The following is a 25,185-nucleotide window of genomic DNA, read 5'->3' on the forward strand; positions in this document are numbered from 1 at the left end:
TGCCAGGTACCTCCCCAACTACGCCACTACCACTGACCCCCCAAAGGGCCTTACTCAAGAAAGACTCGCCCTTCACATGGGACAAACAATGCCAAAAGGCCTTCCAAGCTATCAAAGAGAGCCTGGTGAATCACTGACAGCTGGCCTACTTTGACCCGAGCTGGGACACCATCATCACCATCGATGCCAGCCCCATTAGCCTCAGCGCCATCCTGGCCCAAACCAGCCCTGGGGACAACACCCCACACAGTCATCGCGTATGCCAGCAGGGCCCTATCACCTAGTGAAAAAGCATACTCACAGGCGGAACGCAGAGTCTAGCAGCCGTAAGGGCCTGCAAAAGGTTCCATCATTTCATAATTGGCAGGGGCTTCACGCTCGTCACAGACCATCAAGCGCGACTCTCTTTGTTCGGAAACCCCAAAACAAAAATGCCCCCCCCCCCAGATTGAGAGATGGGACATAAGACTCCAAGAATACAACTATACCATCACACTTAAGCTGAGTGGGGATGCCAACCCTGCGGACTATTTGTCACACCACCCGACCACCAACACCGACGACACACTTGTCTGTGAAGCGGAGGAATACATTGCATACCTATCCACCAACGCTATGCCCCCCACCATCTCGGTGGAGGAGTTTGCTGCCAGAAGCAAGGCCGACCCTACCATATGGGCAGCAATATGCCTTACCAGCGGAAACAAGTGGAAAGACCTCCAAGCAAAATATGCGGAGTGGGAGGAGGTTGACAAGAAAGACCTATCCTGACTAGCCAAAATGCAATCAGAACTGGTGACTACGGAAGAAGGCATACTACTGAGAGGCAACCGGCTGGTGGCCCCAAAAGACCTCCGGAAGGCACTAGTGGCAATAGCCCACAAAGGACACAAAGGAATTGACAACACCAAGAAAATCCTGAGAAATCATGCATGGTTCCCATACATGGACATAATAGTGGAAGATGCCCTAGCCCACTGTGAGTCCTGCCAAAAGCGGCACCGAGAACAAACCCAAACCCAATGCAAGTAACACTCCGAAACACCATGGCAAAGAGTTGCAATAGACTTTTACAGGCCCCTTAAAGAAGGAGAACATTTACTTGTGGCAATTGACGAATACTCCCACTTCCCATTCCAAACAGATACCATCAACATTTTCTTCCAATTCAGCACCAGTAATAGACGAGCTATTCAGTGAGTGGGGTATACCCGCCACAGTAAAGATAGACAATGGACCCCCATTTCAAGGGCACAAATTCAAAAGATTAGCCGACTACCTAGGCTTCCACCATCAAAAAATCACCCCACTATGGCCCCAAGCCAATGGGATGGTGGAAAGATTTATGACCACCATCAAACTGACAAGACAAAAGGCCCTTCTAGACCAAATGCCACACCCACAAGCGATATGTCACATTCTCAGGAGCTACAGGAGCACTCCCCATGAGGCAACAGGCCGAACACCGGCAGAACTCATGATGAGGTACAGACCCCGGACCCGCTTGCCCCAATGGAAGGACTACACCCCCGAGCAAGATACAGAAATCCAGGAACGAGACGCCGAGAAGAAAAGACAAGCGAAAGAATGAGCTGACCGGAAGAGGAGACCAAAGGAACAACAACTCGAAACAGGGCAAACTGTCCTCATGCGGCAGAGACAGATAAAGAAGACCGCCATCAAAGGACCAATGGTGACAGCCACGGGAGAACTGGGTGACATAACTCGAAACGCGTCCTTCTTCCGGAGACTATACCTAGAGAACCCAGAACCACCCAACAAACCAGCATCGGAACCAGAATGCAAAGACAGCGAGAGACCGCCAACCGAGACAGCCGGGGAAACACAGGAATCTCCAGGAAGACCCTGGAGAACTCTGCGGAAACCGCAGAGACTGATCGAGCAAATGTAGACCATGGACTTCCTTGCTAAGTGCAGGAGGTGTTGCGGGTAGATAAAGAGCGAGCCCTTTAAGGAAAAGAGAGCACGCCAGGGCGGGAGAAAGCGGGAGGAGGGAGGAAGGGGAGGGACCAGGGAAGTGGAGGCATTCTTGAATAGAGAAGAATAAAGGAAGGTTGGAACCGACATTGGCTCCGTGTGTATTATTGGAACTGAGTGCCAGGGCCCAAAGGTGGGGCCCAACAGTTACTATAAAAGAAGACCCTTGAACTCTTACTTTCTGAGATGGGTCGTTTGTACATCCCACGCGGCCTCTATGACCAGGTGTGTAAAACAGACTGTGGTAACGGAGCAACAGCTTTTTTTGAGTTTAGTAATTCCCGGGAAAGGGTTTTCATAGCAGGATTAATGTCGACAATACAATGCTGAATAATAGCCTCGCTTTACAATTCCCCTTAAAAAACCAGGAGCCAGCCATGACTTCTTGAAGCCAAACAGCCCGTCCTACCCACCACTAAGTTCTAGAAATCTTTCATGCACGTTAGGGAAACACTCACACCTGTGTGATACCCTCACATCGTCTGATTGGGTCTACCTTTCCAAAGCAAACACTCTCCTAGTGCTCCTTTGCATATTCTAGGCGCCGCCCCTGCCCCCCTCCCCTGACTGGGATCATTTGTAGTGTGAGATAATGTAGAGAGAGCCCTGGGAGAAAGACCCCGCCTGAAACTGAAATGAAAAAGAAAAAGAAAATGCTGTCGCAACCTTGTCCAAAGCCTTCTGTCAGACCCCTGCACACCATCCCACCCGCGAGGGGGGAGGCAAACTCGAGCCGCCTTTCATGAGATATGGAGACAGCTATGACCGGTGTCACACCTGCTAATGTGCTGTAGGCCTGTAGCTGTACTCACATGTGACCTCACGGTGGTTTGCACTGGTCCAGGGATGGGCTGCAGTACCCTTTCATCTAACTCAGACTTACGACACCCCAAAATGACGGCCATTTACAATGACCTGAAAAACACAGGGTGCAAACTCATTGCCCAGCTGCAATACCCTTCCACGTAACACATGCAAAGAACGCCTGGCTGCCTGGGTCTCAGAGGTCCTCGGGCGGCGTGGAAAACTGCAAACTGCAGCTCCACCCGCTTCAGCCCCCCCCCCAAGAGGCAAAGGATGTTGGATGTTTTCCCCCCAGCTTCAGCCCAAGAGGCAAAGGATGTTGGATGTTTTCCCCCCAGCTTCAGCCCAAGAGGCAAAGGATGTTGGATGTTTTCCCCCCAGCTTCAGCCCAAGAGGCAAAGGATGTTGGATGTTTTCCCCCCAGCTTCAGCCCAAGAGGCGAGGGATGCTGAATGTTTCTTTCTGCCCCCCCAGGCGCCCCCCCGCTATAGCCCAATAAGCAAAGGATGTTGAAAATACTCATCCAGTGGATTCTCTCGCACAGGGCTGCTAATGCCTCACTAGGGGGCCTGTAAAAATAATCATCCAGTGGACTCTCTCACAGCAGGGCTGCTAATACTCATCCAGGGGGCCTGTTAAAATACTCATTCAGCGGAATCTCTCACAGCAGGGCTGATAATACTCATCCAGGGGGCCTGTTAAAATACTCATCCAGCGGACTCTCTCACAGCAGGACTGCTAATACTCATCTAGGGGGCCTGTTAAAATACACATCCAGCGGACTCTCTCACAACAGGGCTGCTAACACTCATCCAAGGCACCTGTTAAAATACTCATCCTGTGGACTCTCACACAGGACTGCTAATACTCATCCAGGGGGCCTGTTAAAATACTCATCCAGCAGACTCTCTCACAGCAGGGCTGCTAATACTCATCCAGAGGGCCTGTTAAAATACTCATCGAGCAGATCGCTCACAGCAGGGCTGCTAATACTCATCCAGGGGGCCTGTTAAAATACTCATCCAGCGGACTCTCTCACAGCAGGGCTGCCAATACTCGTCTCGGGGGCCTGTTAAAATACTCATCCAGCAGACTCTCCCCAGCAGGGCTGCTAATACTCATGCAGAGGGCCTGTTAAAATACTCATCGAGCAGACTCTCTCACAGCAGGGCTGCTAATACTCATCCAGGGGGCCTATTAAAATACTCATCGAGCTGACTCTCTCACAGCAGGGCTTCTAATACTCATCCAGGGGGCCTGTTAAAATACTCATCCAGCGGGCTCTCTCATGGCAGGGCTGCTAATACTCATCCAGGGGGCCTGTTAAAATACTCATCCAGCAGACTCTCTTACAGCAGGGCTGCTAATACCTAACCAGGGGGCCTGTTAAAATACTCATCCAGTGGACTCTCACACAGGGCTGCTAATACTCATCCAGAGGGCCTGTTAAAATACTCATCCAGCGGGCTCTCTCACAGCAGGGCTGCTAATACTCATCCAGGGGCCCTGTTAAAATACTCATCCAGCGGACTCTCTCATGACAGGGCTGCTAATACTCGTCCAGGGGGCCTGTTAAAATACTCATCCAGCGGACTCTCTCATGACAGGGCTGCTAATACTCGTCCAGGGGGCCTGTTAAAATACTCATCCAGCAGACTCACGAAACAGCAGGGCTGCTAATACTCGTCCAGGGGGCCTGTTAAAATACTCATCCAGCTGACTCTCTCACAGCAGGGCTTCTAATACTCATCCAGGGGGCCTGTTAAAATACTCATCGAGCTGACTCTCTCACAGCAGGGCTTCTAATACTCATCCAGGGGGCATGTTAAAATACTCATCGAGCTGACTCTCTCACAGCAGGGCTTCTAATACTCATCCAGGGGGCCTGTTAAAATACTCATCCAGCGGGCTCTCTCGTGGCAGGGCTGCTAATACTCGTCCAGGGGGCCTGTTAAAATACTCATCCTGCGGACTCTCTCACAGCAGGGCTGCTAATACCTCACCAGGGGGGCTGTTAAAATACCCATCCAGCGGACTCTTTCACAGCAGGGCTGCAAATACTCATCCAGGGGGCCTGTTAAAATACTCATCCAGCGGACTCTCTCATTGCAGGGCTGCTAATACTCATCCAGGGGGCCTGTTAAATTACTCATCCTTCGGACTCTCACCAGGGCTGCTAATACCTCACCAGGGGGCCTGTTTTAAAGCACGCAAAAAGAGGCCCCACCATGTCCATGTGGCCTAATAGCTTTGAATTGTACAAGCAAATAAAACACGACTTTATGTGAAAAGTTCTAGGCACGTGAACTTGCCATGAGGCCAAAAGGAGCTACAAGTCGTTTGCCAAGATGTGCTTCTCAGAGGATTGTCTGTTTGCACAATAAATTGTGAAACATTCACAAAACATTGTCAAGGGACGAAACATAGTCCAGTAATTCTCTGTTCAAATCTGTTGATCCTTTAACATTGAGGACGTAGAAATGCCAAGGTTTGAACCCACGCATATTGGTGACCAAATAAATCGTAGCCTTGCGGTTTGGTGAAAACGACCCTCTAACAGGCCGAATTCACAATGGCACAATATTATGCGGTTTGGACTATAGCATAAGGAGTGTAGTGCCAAAAAACATGTGATCCCTGAACTGGACTAGCAGAAAAGGGGGTGCGAACAAAGATGGCAAAGGTGCGCGCCATCAAACTGTTTAGATCCTGGTTTGGTTAATAGTCTTCAGGTCACAGTGAAGAATCTCAGGCTACATGTAGGATCCATGATCTAAGGCCATCTGGAGACACATGTAAAGGAAGCGAGTGTAGGGTGTACATGATCGACATTTTTGATATGTTGATAATGGTGTGTTATTTATATAGCGCCTTTATCCAAAGCCTTTACAGAGCACATATTTACATTCAGTATCACCCAACCGAAATTGGTACTCATTTATGGACCTCAGAAGAATGAAAGGCTGAGTTGGCCTTACTGGTATTCGAACCTGCGACCTGCAGATCACGCTCACATTGCAGCAGCGAGCGCTCAACCCACTGAGCTATCTTACCGGCATGGCGACCTGCTGGAGGCACATGTAAAGGAAGCGAGTGTAGGGTGTGCATGGAAGTATTTGAAGTAAATAAGAAGGGCGGGGTGATCATTGGCGGGAGGGATTGGCCGGCACAGTTCATGCATCTTGCACGGTTGGTCCTCACCGAAGTAGACTGACTTGTGGGGTTGGAATCTGAAGAAGGTCCCGGTGGCTCGCGGCGATGATACGTTGCCTCCCCTCCTGATCAGTTCCTTCACCAGATTCAGATTCTGTTTCACCACCGCGATGTGGAGCGCCGTCTGCCCTGAAACCCAGAGACAGCCACATGTTATGGCGAGTTAGTGGTTCACATGGATATTTCCTACTGCATTGAACAGGACCACTGTATTCTGGGCACAAGAACATGCAATCAGAGTTAGGCTGCACCCGCCATAGGTCTGACCCAATCAGAGGCACTAGCCTGGTGCAGAACACTAACCATTCTCTCAAGACTGATACAACAGTGACCCTCAAAAAGATAAGATAATGATACAATATGGCAAGTGTTTCAAGGTGTGATCCAAAGAGATCCAGACTTGTTGCCATCTAGAGTTGCCAGAATGCTACATGTGAACTGAGTTGGCATCTCCGATCAGAAGTCATCTGTAAAATGGACCCCTAAACTTAGCGCTAAGTGGAGCCATTGCTTGCAGGCTCAGATATGACATCCAAACATGCATTGACCAAGCCAATAGTTTTGACTTTTTTGTAAGCATTGGAAAATGCATTTTCTAGGCACTGCTATAATGGTATTACCTGGCTATAAAATGGTGTTAGGCAGAATTGCATGCAGCACCCTGTGGGAGCACTACACACAATTAAGACTACAGGTGTAAGCACATTCTCACCTTTGGTATACGTCTGTACTACATAGTTATGTGGTAGCAGTGGCTGAGCAGCCAGGCTTATCTCAAGAGTAAAGTGAGAAGTACAAGGTGTTACACAAAGGACTTGCAATCACAGTGGCTCAAACAAACACTTACTCAAGGTTTTTTGGTAAAACAATATTAATTTATTTACACATTTAGTTAGAAAACATTCCACTAGTAATAAGCAGCTCAATATCACACTATAATAAACTCCAGTACCAAACCAATACGTTTCTGAACAAGTTAGGCTCCCCTGAAGTGTGAGCAAAATGGCACTTAAGTAACTTTTAAAAGGGATAGAAAGACAAAGGTTATAAGAATTAGACACAAATATTTTCTCAGGCAGGGCAAATAGTTTCAGTCACTACAAAAGGCAATTCAATTCAATTGGCCTCGGCCAAAGTCAATGGATCAGTGTCTTGGATACGAGCACAGTTCTGGTAGTAAACGGTTAAGTCTTTGCCAATGTTCTTAGAAGTAGTTTGCACAAAAAAGAGTTATATGTCGGATTAGGAGTGAACAAGACTCCAAAGTTGGGAAAGTTTCCTAACTTTCACCGCGGCAGAGAGGATTTCTCAACCACGTTTGCACAGTACCTTTTGTATGAAGAAAAGCTGTAGCTGAGGCAGTTCTTCCTGGCAGTTTCTGCAGATCTCGCTGTTCCTGGGCCTCAGTCGTGGGGACAAGAGGGAGGACGTCGGGAGGTTCCTGCTCTGCATGAGGAAGGATCCACAAGCTTGGCAAAATGTCGGTTTAAGGTGTGAGTGCCTTAAAGTCCACAATCTGGTATCCTTCACACTGGCTATCTGGTTTTCAACAGCACTATGAAAAGAATTCGACCAGTATGGAGATGGTTTCCAGGTGGCTTGCGAGTTGGTTGTTGGCACCAGCTCAAGGGAAGAAGTCACCCTTAAAGGAGCTTCTCTGTTGAGGGAGTTTCAGGCTATTCGATCCTGCAGCAGGGCTTCACCAGGCAAACCAACAGTCCAGGAGTTGCAGCAGTCGTCTTCCTTCAGCTTGTCATCAGTTCTTTTGTTCCAGTGGTCGACTCTGCCTTCCAAGTCCCAGAGACCTGCTTTTAAACAGTTTTCTCCCATTCATTCCATCCTAGCTGTCACTAACACAGAAGGGTGGCTGTCCATGCCGGACAGTCAGCCAGCCAATCACGCTAGTGTGCATTCAGGTCTCCTAGGAGACTAAGCACAGGGAGTTTCTGGCACCTCCTCACATCCTGTCCACCCCAGACACTCATGTGCCAAACGAGGGCTTCAGCACTGAATCCCGCCAAAGGTCAATGAACAAAGGGACCAAACCTGGTTTGGCGCTCAGAGACAAACACTAGAAGAACCTTTCCCAAAAGAAATGGTGAAAAAAGTCAATCAGGACCTGGTTTTACAGAGGGGGCTCAGACGCCATCTTGAAAAACATGGCTCTGGTCGATTTCAGCTACCGGAGCATTTAAACGAGTCGCGGTCGGGGAAATCATGGTAATACCACTGCCACCAGCCATTCTGAGAGGAAAGGGTAGCTTTTGAGGGCTACATGAGTTTTCTAGGCATAGGGAATACTAGGTACTCCCTCCAGCACTCGGCTGTAAGGCAGGGTGTGCTGGGTCTAGCCATTTAAAAAGACTAGTAAAGTCAATTTAACTTTACATTCCTTGGAGACGGTAGTCAGTCCCAGAGAAGGTATTTAAACCTTGGGGAGTCTGCAAGAAACCCCTGTGCCACTGTACTGAGGGTGCTGTGTGACTCACAAGAAAAAGATGATGCCACTGGAGTTTGTCTAAAACTCCATATCCAAAGAACACAAAATAAAACACACATCAAAATACATGAAAGAGTGGGGAAAAAAGGCTCACACTCTTTCCAGGTAAAAATGTAAGTCCTAGAAATCCAGCAAAGTTGCTGGGGGTCTCAACAGGTAAGGGAAATTAGCACGTTTATGAGAATTCTCCTTAAAAGATGGCAACAGCTGCTAAATGGTGTTAGCCCCTCAGTATATTGCAATGCCTGGCAAGTGCCCATCTAATGCCCATACAGCAGCCAAAACTGCTCAAAGTGTTGCCTTTGCCGGTGCTTGGTATCAACAGGAAGTCAGAGTTAGGAACAGATGCAAGGACACGCATATTGCATATAAATCAAGTAGCTAAAGGCACACTTGCTTGAGCCCTTTTGTACGACACCATTAGCTAGTTTGTAGCTGTATGTAAGTTATTACCTTTCAGAAGGATGCCTAGAAATGACAAAGGCATTCCCTTAAAATGACCAGGGTAGCTCAAAGACATCTTGGGGGAAAGGTGTTTCGAATGGTGGAGTTGGGGGTTGTGGGGGGGCAGGTAGTGGCGGAGAATGGCCATAGGGGTGGCATGGCCTTGGCTGGTCAATGGGTTGATTACAATCGAAACAATACCCACAGGATGTGCGTCGCCCCTCATACCCTGCGGCTCTACTCGCTTCACTCCCCATGCCCCTCGGTTCAGTGCCCCCTAAATGGCAAATGTTTGGAGAATCGCACCCCAAGTCCTTCCTCTCATCATTGTGTGTCCTGCCTCCCGGCCATACCAGGAGAGTTATCATCGGTGCGCACAGAGGCACTTCCAGAAATCCTTTTGATTTTCCTCTGTCTGCAAATGGTAGAGGTTGGGGTTTGGGGTTTGGGGTTTGGGGTTAGGGTTAGGGTTGGGGGTCTGGGGGTCTGGGTGAGCGGTTAGGGATTAGGGCAGTGGGAGCAAAGCTAGATTGCGAAGTCATCGCCACTACTTCCCTCCATCATTACCAAAGGTGTTCCTGTAATGAAGGACGTGCAGGAAAAAGACCATTTGCAATCTCATTGGATGCAGCCTATTTGCCTCTCAGTAAACAGCTGCACAGCTGCCGTGCATTGAGCGTGTGAGCTGCACAGCTGCCGTGCATTGAGCGTGTGATGGGTGTAATGGGAGCCGCAGGTGTACAGCTGCACAGCTGCCGTGCATTGAGCGTGTGATGGGTGTAATGGGAGCCGCAGGTGTACAGCTGCACAGCTGCCGTGCATTGAGCGTGTGAAGGGTGTAATGGGAGCCGCAGGTGTACAGCTGCACAGCTGCCGTGCATTGAGCGTGTGATGGGCGCTGCAGGTGTACAGCTGCACACATGCCGTGCGCTGCCGTGCATTGAGCGTGTGAAGGGTGTAATGGGCGCCGCAGGTATACAGCTGCACAGCTGCCGTGCATTGAGTGTGTGATGGGCGCCGCAGGTGTACAGCTGCACAGCTGCCGTGCATTGAGTGTGTGATGGGCGCCACAGGTGTACAGCTGCACAGCTGCACAGATGCCGTGCATTGAGTGTGTGATGGGTGTAATGGGCGCCGCAGGTGTACAGCTGCACAGCTGCCGTGCATTGAGCGTGTGATGGGTGTAATGGGCGCCGCAGGTGTACAGCTGCACAGCTGCCGTGCATTGAGCGTGTGATGGGCGCCGCAGGTGTACAGCTGCACAGCTGCCGTGCATTGAGCGTGTGATGGGCGCCGCAGGTGTACAGCTGCACACATGCCGTGCGCTGCCGTGCATTGAGCGTGTGAAGGGTGTAATGGGCGCCGCAGGTGTACAGCTGCACAGCTGCCGTGCATTGAGTGTGTGATGGGCGCCGCAGGTGTACAGCTGCACAGCTGCCGTGCATTGAGTGTGTGATGGGCGCCGCAGGTGTACAGCTGCACAGCTGCCGTGCATTGAGCGTGTGATGGGCGCCGCAGGTGTACAGCTGAATAGATGCCGTGCATTGAGTGTGTGATGGGCTCCGCAGGTGTACAGCTGCTCATCACTAATCACACATAAGAGCATGTCCGTGTACCCTGAAAACATGCTCGGATCAGTACAGTGTCAAGTTGGGGCGCCTGCCTTATATGACAGCAACCTGAAATCAGGTCCCTGTGCAGCTCTACGCTGCCCCACGCCTGCAGCGTCGTCCGCGAAAGTCCGAGTTATTTTCTTTAGATTCTGCTGCTTGTTGCATGCAGGGGGCGCCACCAAAACGAACTCCACTCTGCCGAGGCAGCCTTGAAAAGCATTGGCAGGCCCGACGAGCCCAGCTACGAACCCCATTTGCCAGCGGTCCCCTCTTATGTTCCGCTAGTACCACACGGTGTAACATGCCGGTCTCGTGCCTGCAGGCACTGTTGGGGTCTCGTGGCACTGTTGAGGTCTCGTGCCTGCAGGCACTGTTGGGGTCTCGTGCCTGCAGGCCCTGTTGAGGTCTCGTGCCTGCAGGCACTGTTGGGGTCTCGTGGCACTGTTGAGGTCTTGTGCCTGCAGGCCCTGTTGGGGTCTCGTCCCTGCAGGCCCTGTTGGGGTCTCGTGCCTGCATGCACTGTTGGGGTCTCGTGGCACTGTTGAGGTCTCGTGCCTGCAGGCCCTGTTGGGGTCTCGTGCCTGCAGGCCCTGTTGGGGTCTCGTGCCTGCAGGCCCTGTTGGGGTCTCGTGCCTGCATGCACTGTTGGGGTCTCGTGGCACTGTTGAGGTCTCGTGCCTGCAGGCCCTGTTGGGGTCTCGTGCCTGCAGGCCCTGTTGAGGTCTCGTGCCTGCAGGCCCTGTTGGGGTCTCCTGCCTGCAGGCCCTGTTGGGGTCTCGTGCCTGCAGGCCCTGTTGGGGTCTCGTGCCTGCATGCCCTGTTGGGGTCTCGTGCCTGCAGGCCCTGTTGGGGTCTCGTGCCTGCATGCACTGTTGGGGTCTAGTGGCACTGTTGAGGTCTCGTGCCTGCAGGCCCTGTTGGGGTCTCGTGCCTGCAGGCCCTGTTGGGGTCTCGTGCCTGCAGGCCCTGTTGGGGTCTCGTGCCTGCATGCACTGTTGGGGTCTCGTGGCACTGTTGAGGTCTCGTGCCTGCAGGCCCTGTTGGGGTCTCGTGCCTGCAGGCCCTGTTGAGGTCTCGTGCCTGCAGGCCCTGTTGGGGTCTCCTGCCTGCAGGCCCTGTTGGGGTCTCGTGCCTGCAGGCCCTGTTGGGGTCTCGTGCCTGCATGCCCTGTTGGGGTCTCGTGCCTGCAGGCCCTGTTGGGGTCTCGTGCCTGCATGCACTGTTGGGGTCTCGTGGCACTGTTGGGGTCTCGTGCCTGCATGCCCTGTTGGGGTCTCGTGCCTGCAGGCCCTGTTGGGGTCTCGTGCCTGCAGGCCCTGTTGGGGTCTCGTGCCTGCAGGCCCTGTTGGGGTCTCGTGCCTGCAGGCCCTGTTGGGGTCTCGTGCCTGCATGCACTGTTGGGGTCTCGTGGCACTGTTGAGGTCTCGTGCCTGCAGGCCCTGTTGGGGTCTCGTGCCTGCAGGCCCTGTTGAGGTCTCGTGCCTGCAGGCCCTGTTGGGGTCTCCTGCCTGCAGGCCCTGTTGGGGTCTCGTGCCTGCAGGCCCTGTTGGGGTCTCGTGCCTGCATGCCCTGTTGGGGTCTCGTGCCTGCAGGCCCTGTTGGGGTCTCGTGCCTGCATGCACTGTTGGGGTCTCGTGGCACTGTTGAGGTCTCGTGCCTGCAGGCCCTGTTGGGGTCTCGTGCCTGCAGGCCCTGTTGGGGTCTCGTGCCTGCAGGCCCTGTTGGGGTCTCGTGCCTGCATGCACTGTTGGGGTCTCGTGGCACTGTTGAGGTCTCGTGCCTGCAGGCCCTGTTGGGGTCTCGTGCCTGCAGGCCCTGTTGAGGTCTCGTGCCTGCAGGCCCTGTTGGGGTCTCCTGCCTGCAGGCCCTGTTGGGGTCTCGTGCCTGCAGGCCCTGTTGGGGTCTCGTGCCTGCAGGCCCTGTTGGGGTCTCGTGCCTGCATGCACTGTTGGGGTCTCGTGGCACTGTTGGGGTCTCGTGCCTGCATGCCCTGTTGGGGTCTCGTGCCTGCATGCCCTGTTGGGGTCTCGTGCCTGCAGGCCCTGTTGGGGTCTCGTGCCTGCAGGCACTGTTGGGGTCTCGTGCCTGCAGGCCCTGTTGGGGTCTCGTGCCTGCAGGCACTGTTGGGGTCTCGTGCCTGCAGGCCCTGTTGGGGTCTCGTGCCTGCATGCCCTGTTGGGGTCTCGTGCCTGCAGGCCCTGTTGGGGTCTCGTGCCTGCATGCACTGTTGGGGTCTCGTGGCACTGTTGGGGTCTCGTGCCTGCATGCCCTGTTGGGGTCTCGTGCCTGCATGCCCTGTTGGGGTCTCGTGCCTGCAGACCCTGTTGGGGTCTCGTGCCTGCAGGCACTGTTGGGGTCTCGTGCCTGCAGGCCCTGTTGGGGTCTCGTGCCTGCAGGCACTGTTGGGGTCTCGTGGCACTGTTGGGGTCTCGTGCCTGCAGGCCCTGTTGGGGTCTCGTGCCTGCAGGCCCTGTTGGGGTCTCGTGCCTGCAGGCACTGTTGGGGTCTCGTGCCTGCAGGCCCTGTTGGGGTCTCGTGCCTGCAGGCACTGTTGGGGTCTCGTGGCACTGTTGGGGTCTCGTGCCTGCAGGCCCTGTTGGGGTCTCGTGCCTGCAGGCCCTGTTCAACCAGATTTCTTTATTATTTATTCTTTAGTTCATAAAAGGAGACGTGTAGGCGACCCTGCAAAGAGTGACAGCCGTGCGTGTTTGCGCACATGTGCAGTGCACCTCCTGCGAGTGGCATGTTTCACGCACTGAAACATGTGACGTTGACTGAAAGTTCCCCGGTTTGTCCCGTTAGGGCAGAAGTCTCACATCTGTGGAAGAGCATGAGTGAGAGTGTGGGGTTAGCGTTGAATGGGGCTAGGGTTAGGGGTGGGGTTAGGGTTAGGGGTGGGGTTAGGGGTGGGGTTAGGGTTAGGGGTGGGGCTAGGGTTAGGGGTGGGTTAGGGTTAGGGGTGGGGCTAGGATTAGGGGTGGGGCTAGGGTTAGGAGTGGGGCTAGGGTTAGGGGTGGGGCTAGGGTTAGGGGTGGGGTTAGCCTTAGGGGGTGGGGCTAGGGTTAGGGGTGGGGCTAGGGTTAGGGGTGGGGCTAGGGTTAGGGGTGGGGTTAGCCTTAGGGGGTGGGGCTAGGGTTAGGGGTGGGGTTAGCGTTATGAGTGGGGCTAGGGTTAGGGGTGGGGTTAGCGTTAGGGGGTGGGGCTAGGGTTAGGGGTGGGGTTAGCGTTATGAGTGGGGCTAGGGGTGGGGTTAGCGTTAGGGGGTGGGGCTAGGGTTAGGGGTGGGGTTAGGGTTAGGGGTGGGGCTAGGGTTAGGGGTGGGGCTAGGGTTAGGGGTGGGGTTAGGAGTGGGGTTAGGGTTAGGGGTGGGGTTAGGGTTAGGAGTGGGATTAGGGTTAGGAGTGGGATTAGGGTTAGGGGTGGGGTTAGCCTTATGAGTGGGGCTAGGGTTAGGGGTGGGGTTAGCGTTATGAGTGGGGCTAGGGTTAGGAGTGGGGTTAGGGTTAGGGGTGGGGTTAGCGTTAGGGGGTGGGGCTAGGGTTAGGGGTGGGGTTAGGGTTAGGAGTGGGGTTAGGGTTAGGGGTGGGGTTAGGGTTAGGGGTTAGGGGGTGGGGCTAGGGTTAGGGGTGGGGTTAGCGTTAGGGGGTAGGGCTAGGGTTAGGGGTGGGGTTAGCGTTAGGGGGTGGGGCTAGGGTTAGGGGTGGGGTTAGGGTTAGGGGTGGGGTTACTGTTAGGGGTGGGGTTAGGGTTAGGGGTGGGGTTAGCGTTAGGTGGTGGGGTTAAGGTTAGGGTTGGGTGTTAGGTTAGGGTTAGCGTTAGGAGTGGGGCTAGGGTTAGGGGTGGGATTAGGGTTAGGGGGTGAGGTAAGGTTAGGGATGGGGTTGGGGGGGTTAGGGATAGCATCAGGGGGTGGGGTTAAGGTTAGGGGTGGGGTTGGGAGGTGGAGTTAGGGTTAGGGGTGTTGTCAGGGGTGGGTTAGAGTTAGGGGTGGGGTTAGGGGTGTGGTTAGGGGTGGGGATGGATTAGGGAGTGGGGTTAGAAGGTGGTTTTAGGGTTAGGGGTGTTATCAAGGATTGTGACATTAGAGTTAGGGCTGGGGTTAGGGCTGAGGTTAGGGGTGTGGTTAGGGTTAGAGTTAGGGTTAGGTGGTGGGGTAAGGTTAGGGGTGGGGTTAGGGGTGTGGTTAGGGGTGGGGATGGATTAGGGAGTGGGGTTAGGGCTGGTGTTAGGGGGTGGGGTTAAAAGGTGGTTTTAGGGTTAGGGGTGTTGTCAAGGGGTGGGTTAGGATTGTGAGGTTAGGGCTGGGGTTAGGGCTGGGGTTAGGGGTGGGGTTAGGGTTAGAGTTAGGGGGTGGGGTAAGGTTAGGGGTGGGGTTAGGGGTGGAGCTGGCTTACATTTGAATCAAAGCTCTGCGTGCCTTTAAATCAGTCGCAATCTTCTTGCGCACGTTTAAGATTTTACAGGTTTTGAACAGCACTGCCCCCATTTGGCCTCTGAAGATGACACAGCAACAGAATCAGGCGGGCGTGTTGGTGTTTACATGGTTGCCTTGGTAACTGCAGCTAGTCCCGCGCCCTTTGATTCTTTTAACTGTAAAGATCATGTATTTACTAGACATGTTTAAAGCGCACTGAAGTCCTGCGCTGCCACCAGCCGGTGTTTTCTTACCAGTGGTCATTAAGAAGTCACTACTTATCGTTGGCCATGAACGCAACGTGAAGAGTGGTTGCCTGTTTTAGAGAAATTCACCCAGTTCAGTTCATCTTTTCTGAACTGTCGCATTATAATGTATGGGTGCAGAATGTCTGAGAAAGGTGGCGAAAGCCTTGATGGTGTAACATACACAACTGCTGGCTTTTATGGCAGGATGTCAGTGCTAGGAGCAGATGAAGGCACATCTAGTTAAGAGATGTTTATTACAGCAGTAGCTCAGTCACTGCTGCAATTAAGTCATTAGCGGTTCAGCAGATACCTTAGAAATAACAACTGCAGGTCAAAGTTTGATGTTCCTGCTTGAAAGAGCACGCTCAAAAAGATCCCAGGCGGATCAAGCAGTTTCTGGCGTATGTTTGCATGGAGTGTCAGTTTCTCCTCTCTCCCCACGTCACACCAATGAGCACCACCTGTGCACATCGCAAACACCAGGCATATTGCTTGGCATCGGCCGAACACGCCGGGCTTCACTTATGCGCGCCTGTAGAGAAAGTGCAAGCACGAGCAAGTGTTGCTCTGTATTTGCTTGAAACTGGATTCCTTCTGCTTTTAGACTCTTGTTTAAATACTGTGCTCTTAAAATCTATTTTATTAGGAACGTGCTGCTATTTAAAAATTTTGTTGTGAACATCGCATTGTGATTGTTCCTAAATACCCTTGTCATCCGTTTGATCCTTGGTTGAAGCCACTACTGCCTCTTCCCAGTTTTAGGCACACTCGAGCTGCAAGACCCAGGTGTACTGTAGTCCCTGTGCTTTATATCTACTTTATATCTGCTGACAGGGGAGTGGCTAGGTCTGGAAAAGACCCGGGGCTAAGCTGATGTCAGAACTGTTGGGACTGGGGGCTAGCTAGTCTTTTGGCTGTAGCTCCTGAGATTCTATCCGGGGCTACAACCAAAAGATCAGGGGCTATAGCCGCCTTAGCCCCCCCCTAGCAACGCCCCTGTCTGCTGACCAGCGAGTGAGCGCCGGCGCGTAGCGTCAAGCTCGCTCTGTGCTGGTCCGTGCTGTAGGGGCTGTTGCGCTGCTGCGCTGCAGAGCGAGCAGCTACTTTGCTGTGTTCCTTTTTTATTGATTATATACAATATATCTTTCTCTCCATGCATCCTTTGCAAGCAATAGAGGTAGCAAGAGCCAAATCTAAGCAACACTCTGCTTCACCTTCACATAACCGCGTCCAACACCAGCGGATTAAACAGTGGTGGAAATGGGAAATATGTGGCGGGGGATTCCACAAGGGCCAGGGTGGTGGAGGAGTTTGGGGAGGGGCGTGAGTGGTGCCTGATGGGCGTGATCTAGAGGGGGCGGGGCTGGTAGTGGACATCCAATCAAATTAAACTTTGGGCCTAATTCACAGAGCGTTTCCCACTGGCGTTTTTTCATAAAACGGGTCTGTGAATTGGAGCATTTATTTGGTTCATAACTGTTTTTGAACCCAGCAATGCTGGAATACTTTTAAAAAAAAAAAAGAAAAAAAAGCGCCCGCGACTGCTGCATTGCCTTTTACTGCCAGCTTTGAAGGTGACGACGGAAAGACAGAACAAGATGGAGGAGGCACCCTGATAACCAGGGCAGGGTCCTCCTCCTCCCTCCTCCCTAGGTTAGGGGGAGTGATAAGTTCAAGCATGCCAAAAGCGCTGGGAAAGACCGCGAAAGGGCAACAAAAGAAAGGGGCGAGCCAACCCCATATAAGAGGTGGGTGCTGGCTGCACAGTCTACAGCCTGCAGCAGAAGGACGCCCGCCGACGCCAAGAAGGATTTCCTGTTTTCTGCTCCTCGTTCGTGTTGCTTTAGAAGAAGGTTGTGTTCGGGATAGTGTTCGAGTTCCGTCAGTTCCAGAAGAAGAAGGTTTCCGGTTTGCAGGATCGCAGTTTTCAGAAAGGGAGGCGATTTTGTTGCTGCAACGAGGGTGCGTCGGGTAAGGGCATTGAAGTGGGGGTGTGCCGGGAACAAGGAAGTGGCGTATACTCGGGGAAAACTATTGCATTCAAATGGGGGCCGTGGCTCGGAAATCGTTTTATAGGGGGTTTAGTGCGAGGCATGCCTGCTTTTGTCATAGTTCAAGCAGTGGGAGGGTTATGGTAGCTTGGCGGGTAAATAGCAATGAATGAGAAAATAGCCCGGCAGACGGGTGCGATGTGGAGTTTAACATTATGCCTTTTGTTGGCTTGAGGGGGCCGTGGGTCAGTAAATGCAGCGGTCAATTCGCCTTTGGGAGATTAGCGTGTTAGCTAGGTTATTGTACAGCCACTCACGGATAACATAAGGTACATTGGCGCGATGGAAAAGCTTCCGACTGCAATGCACGAGGTTGGGAGTATAACCCCGACATCCGTCCATTTGTACCAAACACATAATAATAGCTCATTCCCTTTCCCCCAAGAAAATTATCACATGAGTCTTGTTTGTTTTTGGCATAAAAAGGCAGCAGTTTTATTTCCACAATATCACAAAACCACACTGCACACATTTGTGGAAAACACTCCTAAGATGCGGCGACTGCTCCGTGTCCAAAATAAACTGCTTCTCCGGTTCCTTCCCCAAGAGTCCAGAATAGGCCCAACTCTCCCAACTTTTGCGTCCGAGCCTCTCCTGCCCCTGCAGGCACTCCTGGGCAGGGAGAGTGCTGTTTCCTTGGTGGAAGCTGAGCCCTAGTTTTTCCTCCCTGTTAGGCAGAAACCTGTGCAGTTCCCTTGGGGAACACTGCAAAAGATTTAGGACTACAGGTGTTAGCAGTAAACCAACTTGGTAGCAGTCTGTACCACCCAGATTTACCTGGTAGCTGTGGCTGAGCAGTCAGACTTCCCTCAAGAAGAGTTAGGCAGTATGCAAAGTATACACGATAGGCACTCAGACACAATAATACAAGCAAACATTGACCAGAGCTTTGGTATCAAAGTATATAATTATTTATTTAAAAACACACTGATTGAAACACTCCAGCACTCTTATTGTAAAACACTCTAGACACAGTTACTATTATAATATATACAACCCTTATTCCTTATCAGATAAGTCTTAGTTAACACCACTTATTTCCATACAGAGGTGAGCGCTTAACTATAGATGGCACTACAATAAGTTTATGAAGAAGGGAGGGAAAAAGACAGAATATGGAAAGGTACACCACTCTAAGATTTAGGAACACTATTAGCAAGGCAGAAGAGCAAAAGTCACTTGTGAGCCAAAGTCCATAGGCTGGGCCCACTCTTAGAGAGAGCAGAGCACAAATGCGCCAAGATCACACAGTTACACTAGGCTTTGAAAGTCTTGCAGAGAGTTCGAAAAGAGTTTAGAGAGGCTCAGAAAAGTTTAGCCAGGGTGTCCCAGGCTAACCCAGGTTCGAAAGCCGGGGGCTAAATCTACCCCGTACAGTCGGTGGCAAGGGAATCCAGGCGGAACACGGTACTTTAAGTGGGAAGGATCCTTCAGCGGTGGCAGTTGTTCCTGGCAGCGGGTGCAAGTCTCGGCGTCGTCCAGGGGAAGAGAAGATCTCGACTTGGAGGAAAGCTGAAGGTCATTGCACTGCCAGGGAAGAAACCAGCCGCAGAGTTTTCCGGTTAAAGGTATTACCCTTTATTTCGCGGTCCTGGTAAAACGTGGTATTCTGGTTGCCGGGGTGCTTGGCACAGGCAAGGCGGCCACGAGATGCGTCGGGAAGGCGAAAAGACGGTGAAACTGGTTATCCCCACCAGTCAAAGGAAGAAGACTCTCAGGCGAGAGATCTCCTCTGTCGTTGGGAAAAGTGGTGAGATGGTCCAGTAGGGCTCCACCGGTGGTGTCGTCGTGGCAGGTCAGCTCAGCTTCTCCCTCGTCAGATTCTTAGGTCCTGTGGCGACTTCTGAAGTTCCAGTCCCCAAAGCCCTGCTTTTATGCAGAAAACCCCCATTCACTCAGCCTAGCTGTCACTCAAACATGCTAAGCGGTGAGCCGGCTGGCTCACCACTTCGGCCAATCAGGATGGAGTGCGACTTGAGTTGCCTAGGCAACTCAGTCCAGGGTGCCTAAATCCCCCTCCACCCCTCGTAAGTACCCCAGACAGAGTGGCACCACTTTGGAGGGCTTCTGTGGAGAAGCCCGCCAAAAAGTGGAACAAAGGGCTCGACTTGGGTTGGAGTCACAGAAGATAACACAAACGCCATTTTAGAACCGAGTTTTGGCAAAAAATACCAACCGGAGAATTAATATTAAATAAATAAACCGGCGGTATGTTCGAGGCCATCGTAATTAAATAAATAAAGATAGTAGCCTCGAACAATGGGAAATCCCATAGGAAAATATTCGCGGTTGAATATAAAAAGTAGTATCCACTGCCACCAGCCAAAACTTGATCAGGGGGAACGGAGACGTGCCCCCTCGACTAACAGACCCCGGGGCAATTGAATTAGCCCAGCCAGTACGTCCACAATATGATGGTTTGTACTGGTTCTGTTCAGAATTTAAGACTAGTAAAGTCAATGGTGACTTTACATGCCCTGGGAGACAGTAGTCAGTCCCAGGGTATGGAGTCTATACTGGGGGGTCACTATGACTCCCCTGTGTTACTGCACTAAGGGTGCTGTGTAACACACATCACAAAAACACATGAAGCCCTATGGAGTAAAAGACCCCATAGCCCATTAAACACATCTAGAGTCAAAGAAACACACTCAAATCATGTCCAAGAGTGAGGGTAAAAGAGTCTCACTCTTGGCAGGAGAAAAAAATAAACCCCAAAAATCCAGCAAAGCTGCTGGGGGACTCACTAGGTTAGGAAATTCAGCCTAAACAGAGAATTCTCCCTAACACTCGCCCCCCCCCAGACTAAGGGACAGGAGGATTTAATCCACTCCTGGATGAACCTCATACCTCTAGTCGATGACATACACCCTAGAGAGTCCATCAGCATTTTGATGGTGACACCCTGACCTGTGCTCAATGGTGAAATCAAACCCTTGCAGGCAGATTGACCATCTCAATAGTTTTGGATTTTCTCCCTTCATTTGCATCAACCATCTCAAGGGTTGGTGGTCAGTCTGAATGACAAAAGTAGAACCATACAAGTATGGCCTAAACTTCTTCAGTGCCCACACAATAGCAAAGCATTCTCTTTCGATTGTTGCCCACCTTGTCTCAGGATCCTTCAGCTTACGGCTGATGAAGCAAATGGGGTGCTCCCTACCCTTCTCATCCAGTTGGCTTAGAACTGCACCTATACCTACAGTGGAAGCATCAGTTTGTACAATGAAAGTTTGGTGGTAGTCAGGAGCTCTCAGTACTGGAGCTTGGCAAAGAGCTTTCTTTAGTTTTTCAAAGGCCTGATTGCATTCCTCATTCCAGTTGACCTTTTTAGGGAATTTTGGAGAGGAGATCACATTCAGCGGAGAAGCTATGGTCCCATAGTTCTCAATGAAATTCCTGTAATACCCAGTGAGGCCTAGGAAGGCTCTCACCTGGGTTTGAGTAGTAGGTGTTGTGCAATTTTGCACAGCTTCAATTTTGCTGAGCAAAGGCCTTATTTCTCCACCTTCTACCTCATGCCCAAGGTAGACCACTTTACTTTGACCTATCTGGCATTTACTTGCCTTGATAGTCAAATTGGCCTGCCCAAGAGCCTGCAAAACATGTCCTAGGTGGTTCACATGTTCCTCCCAGGAGTGGCTGAAGACTGCAATGTCATCCAAGTATGCCATGCAGAAGTCCTCCATCCCAGCTAGAACTTGATTCACCATCCTTGGGAATGTAGCAGGTGCATTCTTTAATCCAAAAGGCATGACCTTAAACTGGTACAAGCCAATTGGGGTTGAAAATACAGTTTTCTCCTTGGCATGGTCTGTCAAGGCTATTTGCCAATAGCCTGACGTAAGGTCAAATGTGCTGAGGTACTTGGCTGCACCAAGTTTATCCACCAACTCATCTGTCCTTGGCAAAGGGTGGGCATCAGTCTATGTGACTGCATTAAGAGCTCTATAGTCCACACAGAATCTCAAGTCTTTGGATCCTGCCTTTGGTACTAACACAACTGGGCTAGACCATGGACTAGTAGAGGGCTCTATTACCCCGAGATCAAGCATTTTCTTGACCTCTCCTTTGATATGGGTTCTCACATTTTCTGACATTCTGTATCCTCTGCTTTTGACTGGCAGACAGTCACCAGTGAGTTTCTCATGCTGTCCCCAAGGGGTCAAGCCTGGTGAGAGTGAGAACAGGGAGGCAAACTGATTTAACATAGATTTGCACTCCTCTTGTTGCTCAGGTGTCAGATCTGAAGAGAGATTGACTCCTTCAATTTTCTCATCTAAAGGTACACCTCTGAGGAGATCAGGGAGAGATTCACTCTCTTCTTCCTCTGCTGCTGAAGCTAGAAGCAAGGCTCCTACTTCAGGTCTGGAGACGTACGCTTTCAGTCGGTTGGTGTGGAAGACTCTAGGAGCTTCCCTGGGTCTGCCCAGATCCACCAGATAGTTGACCTCCCCAAGTTTTCCCACAACTTTGAAGGGTCCCATCCATTTGTCTTGCAAGGCCCTCTGCCTTGTTGGGAGCATAACGAGAACTAGCTGGTCTTGAGTGAACTCAACCATGTTAGCCTTTTGATCATGCCAATGCTTGACCAACGCTTGCCCAGCTTTCAGGTTATCACTAGCTTCTGCCATCATGTGTGACATTCTCCTTCGGAGACCTATCACATAGTCAGTCACTCTGACTGGCTTGAGGGGAGGAGCTCCTTCCAATCCCTCCTTAATCAGGGCCAACGGACCTCTGACTGGATGGCCATAGAGAAGTTCAAAGGGAGAATAACCTACTCCCTCCTGAGGGACTTCTCTATAAGCAAAGAGAAGGCATGGCAGTAGAAGGTCCCACTTTCTTTTCAGGGGTTCCTCTAAAGCACATATCATGCTCTTCATGGTTCTGTTAAACCGTTCTACCAATCCATTTGTATGGGGGTGGTATGCGGTTGAGAACTTGTAAGTAACTCCACAGGTTTTCCACATGGCTTTCATGTAGTGGGACATAAAGTTGGACCCTCTGTCGGATATTACTTCCTTAGGAAACCCAACCCTGGTAAAAATACCAAGGAGGGCCTTAGCCACAGCCGGAGCTGTAACAGTCCTCATAGGAATTGCCTCAGGGTACCTAGTAGCATGGTCTACTACAACAAGGATAAACCTGTTGCCTGAGGAGGTTGGGGGATCAAGGGGACCAACAATGTCAATCCCTACCCTCTCAAATGGGACTCCCACAACTGGGAGAGGCACTAAAGGTGCCCCATTCTTGGAGCCAACCTTACCAGAAGTTTGGCAGGTATGGCAGCTCTTGCAAAACTTATCTACTTCCGCCCCCATTTTTGGCCAATAGAAGTAGAGTGAGAGCCTTTCCTTGGTCTTCTTGAAACTCAAGTGACCAGCCAAAGGAATCTCGTGGGTTAAGTGCAAGAACTGTTGTCTGTTTTCTTGAGGTACTACAAGGTGCTTGTAGTCTCCAGGTTCAGACTCAGTTGGTTTACTGTAGAAGAGGCCATCTTCCCAGTGCAACCTATACTTCCCAGGCTCTTGCCCATCAGCCTGAGCAGCTGCCTGGTGGCGGAGGCCCTCCAGAGTTGGACATTCTCTTTGTCCCTTACGAAAAGATGCCCTGCTGGGCCCACCTTCTACCAGTAAAGACTGCAGCTCAGGATGGTCCTCAGGGTCCAGATCTCCAATAAGTTCTTGGCCTCCCACTAGCTCTTCTTCAGAGTCTAGTTCAACCACACAGGGTTGTACCTCCCTCTCAGCCTCAGCTGGAGGTGGAGTTACAGGTTTAACTGTGGACAACCGAGGGGAAGTCCTTGTTGGAAGCAATGGAGTGCTTGCTGCTGGCTTTTTCCTAGGAGTCTTGGGTTGCCCCTTTGATCCTGATCTGGTAGTTACTGCAGTGAGTTGCTCCAGTGGTAAAGGAGTGATCTCTGTCATCATCTCCTTAGATAACCCTCGCAGGGTTTTCTCTCTTGCAGGTTTTGTGAGCTCCTGTAACCTTTTACTAGGAGGTCTGGGGGTACGTGACACAACTCCAAAAGCTTTTAGGTCATTACCCAACAGAACCCTACCTGGTACTTCACATTGTATACTGACAGGTATCTTGACAGCCATATCATTATACTGGATGAGACTGGTAACTGGGGACACATCTGCACAGGCCCTCCAGCTAACTTGGTGAGGCATTTGGGTGCCTTAGCAACATCCTCAACCTTGAAAAATGATTCATCCACCACAGTTATGCTGGCCCCAGTGTCTCTAATGGCAGGAGTCTCCTGACCATTCATCTGGACACTGTCTTTATAATACTCTTTAGTATTATCTGGGATAGAATTATACACATCTAAATTCTGTTGTTCCCACAACCCCAGAGAGACTAAAGAAACACTGGCTGAGACACCAATTGGTTCATCCAGCAGTAGAAAGTTTCCACTTGCCATTTGGACTTCCTCTTCTGGAGTGAAGGCTAAGGAGGCATGTTGGATCCCTGAAGGTTTACCCTTGCATCTGGGATCTCCTTTCACATGGTCAGTAGAGCCACAGACAAAGCATTTACCGAATGCCTTCTGGAATGGTGGCTTGTTCTGGCCTCCCTCTGGTTTGGCACCAGAGGGTACACTATTCTGCTGTGGTTTCCCTTGTGGCTTACCCTTATGGTTTTGTTTGGGGCCCTTTTTGGAATGTTCAATATAAGAATTCTCTTTGGAGTCCTTTTTAGGCTGTTTCCCCTCATCCCTTTTCTGAGTTACCCCAGAATCCTTGTGAGTGGCCCTGTTGGCAACCCACAAGTCAGCAGCCTTAGCTAGCTTTCGGGAATCTAATTCATTTGAATCAGCCAAGTGCTGTCTGAGCTCAGGAGAGCAGGCATCATAAATTGACTCCAACATAAAAAGATTCTTCATACCTTCATAAGTGTTCACTTTGTAACCCTTAATCCATCCCTCTATGTTTTTCAACCCTTCACTCACCCAGGTAGCCCAAGGGGTACCATCATGCTTTTTGAGGGTTCTAAACCTCTTAAGATGCTGGGAAGGGGTCTTCCCAAACCTAGCCATCAAAGCTAGTTTCACACATTCATACTCTTTCCTATCCTCCTCCCCCAACTCCATTACCACATCAGTTGCAACAGGGGGAAGCCTAGAGAACAACCAGGTGAGTAAGTCATTTCCTGTGATGTTCTGGAGCCCATGATTATATTCAAACAGAGACAACCAATCCAACACATCCAACGTAGGCTCATACATACCAACCAATTCTTTAGGCAACCGGGGTCTTTTAGGACTGGAACTTCTAGAGAAGCCAGAGAGAGAAGCATTTTCAACAGATAATTTCTTGATTTCTAGCTCATGCTTGAGCTCCATTTCCCTTAGCCTTAGTTCTTGATTCAGTTCCTGGTGTCTTTGTTCAGCCAGAGTATTCAGTCTCTTGAACTCTAGTTCAAGTTTCATTTTCTCTAGCTCAAGATATTGAGGACTAAGTGTGGGACCTGGCAAAGGCCCAGTAGGTACAGCTGGCAGAGCAGACAGAGGCCTAGGGGGGACAGTCACAGCAGCCTCACCCTCCACTTCTGACTCTTCCTCAAGATTATCAACATTTTGATCAACATCAATCTCTATACTGTTATCTACAGTTTCTGGCATGGTAGGTTCCTCTGAACCATCATCCAGACTTTGGTTAGCTAACAACCTTTCTATCAATTCCATTTTCTTGCCTTTAGTCAGGAGATTCTTATGCTTACATAGTACTCTTAAACAATCAGCAGTTTTTGTAGCAAGGGACTCTTGACTATAATTTTCCATAGTTGACATGTTAGAAAGATTACTTTTTCAGTGCTAAGCTTTGTGGTTAGTTGTACTAAGGTATCCTTAAGCACTCTAAAATGTATACTTAATACAAATCCCACCGCT

The 25,185-nt window shown here is 51.0% G+C and overlaps 1 protein-coding gene across 1 annotated transcript in view; it reads right to left on the reverse strand.

Moving 5' to 3' along the window:
* LOC138487597 (transient receptor potential cation channel subfamily V member 6-like) overlaps positions 1 to 25,185 on the reverse strand; it is a 629,667-nt gene that overhangs the window by 351,000 nt on the left and 253,482 nt on the right. Inside the window, exon 4 of the mRNA XM_069614064.1 lies at positions 6,004 to 6,144. Within this exon, the coding sequence (XP_069470165.1) occupies positions 6,004 to 6,144 (141 nt within the window). The remainder of the gene's footprint in view (positions 1 to 6,003; positions 6,145 to 25,185) is intronic.

Source organism: Ambystoma mexicanum, chromosome 9 (genome assembly GCF_040938575.1).
Source record: "Ambystoma mexicanum isolate Mex_15411 chromosome 9, UKY_AmexF1_1, whole genome shotgun sequence".
Lineage (NCBI taxonomy): Eukaryota > Metazoa > Chordata > Amphibia > Caudata > Ambystomatidae > Ambystoma > Ambystoma mexicanum.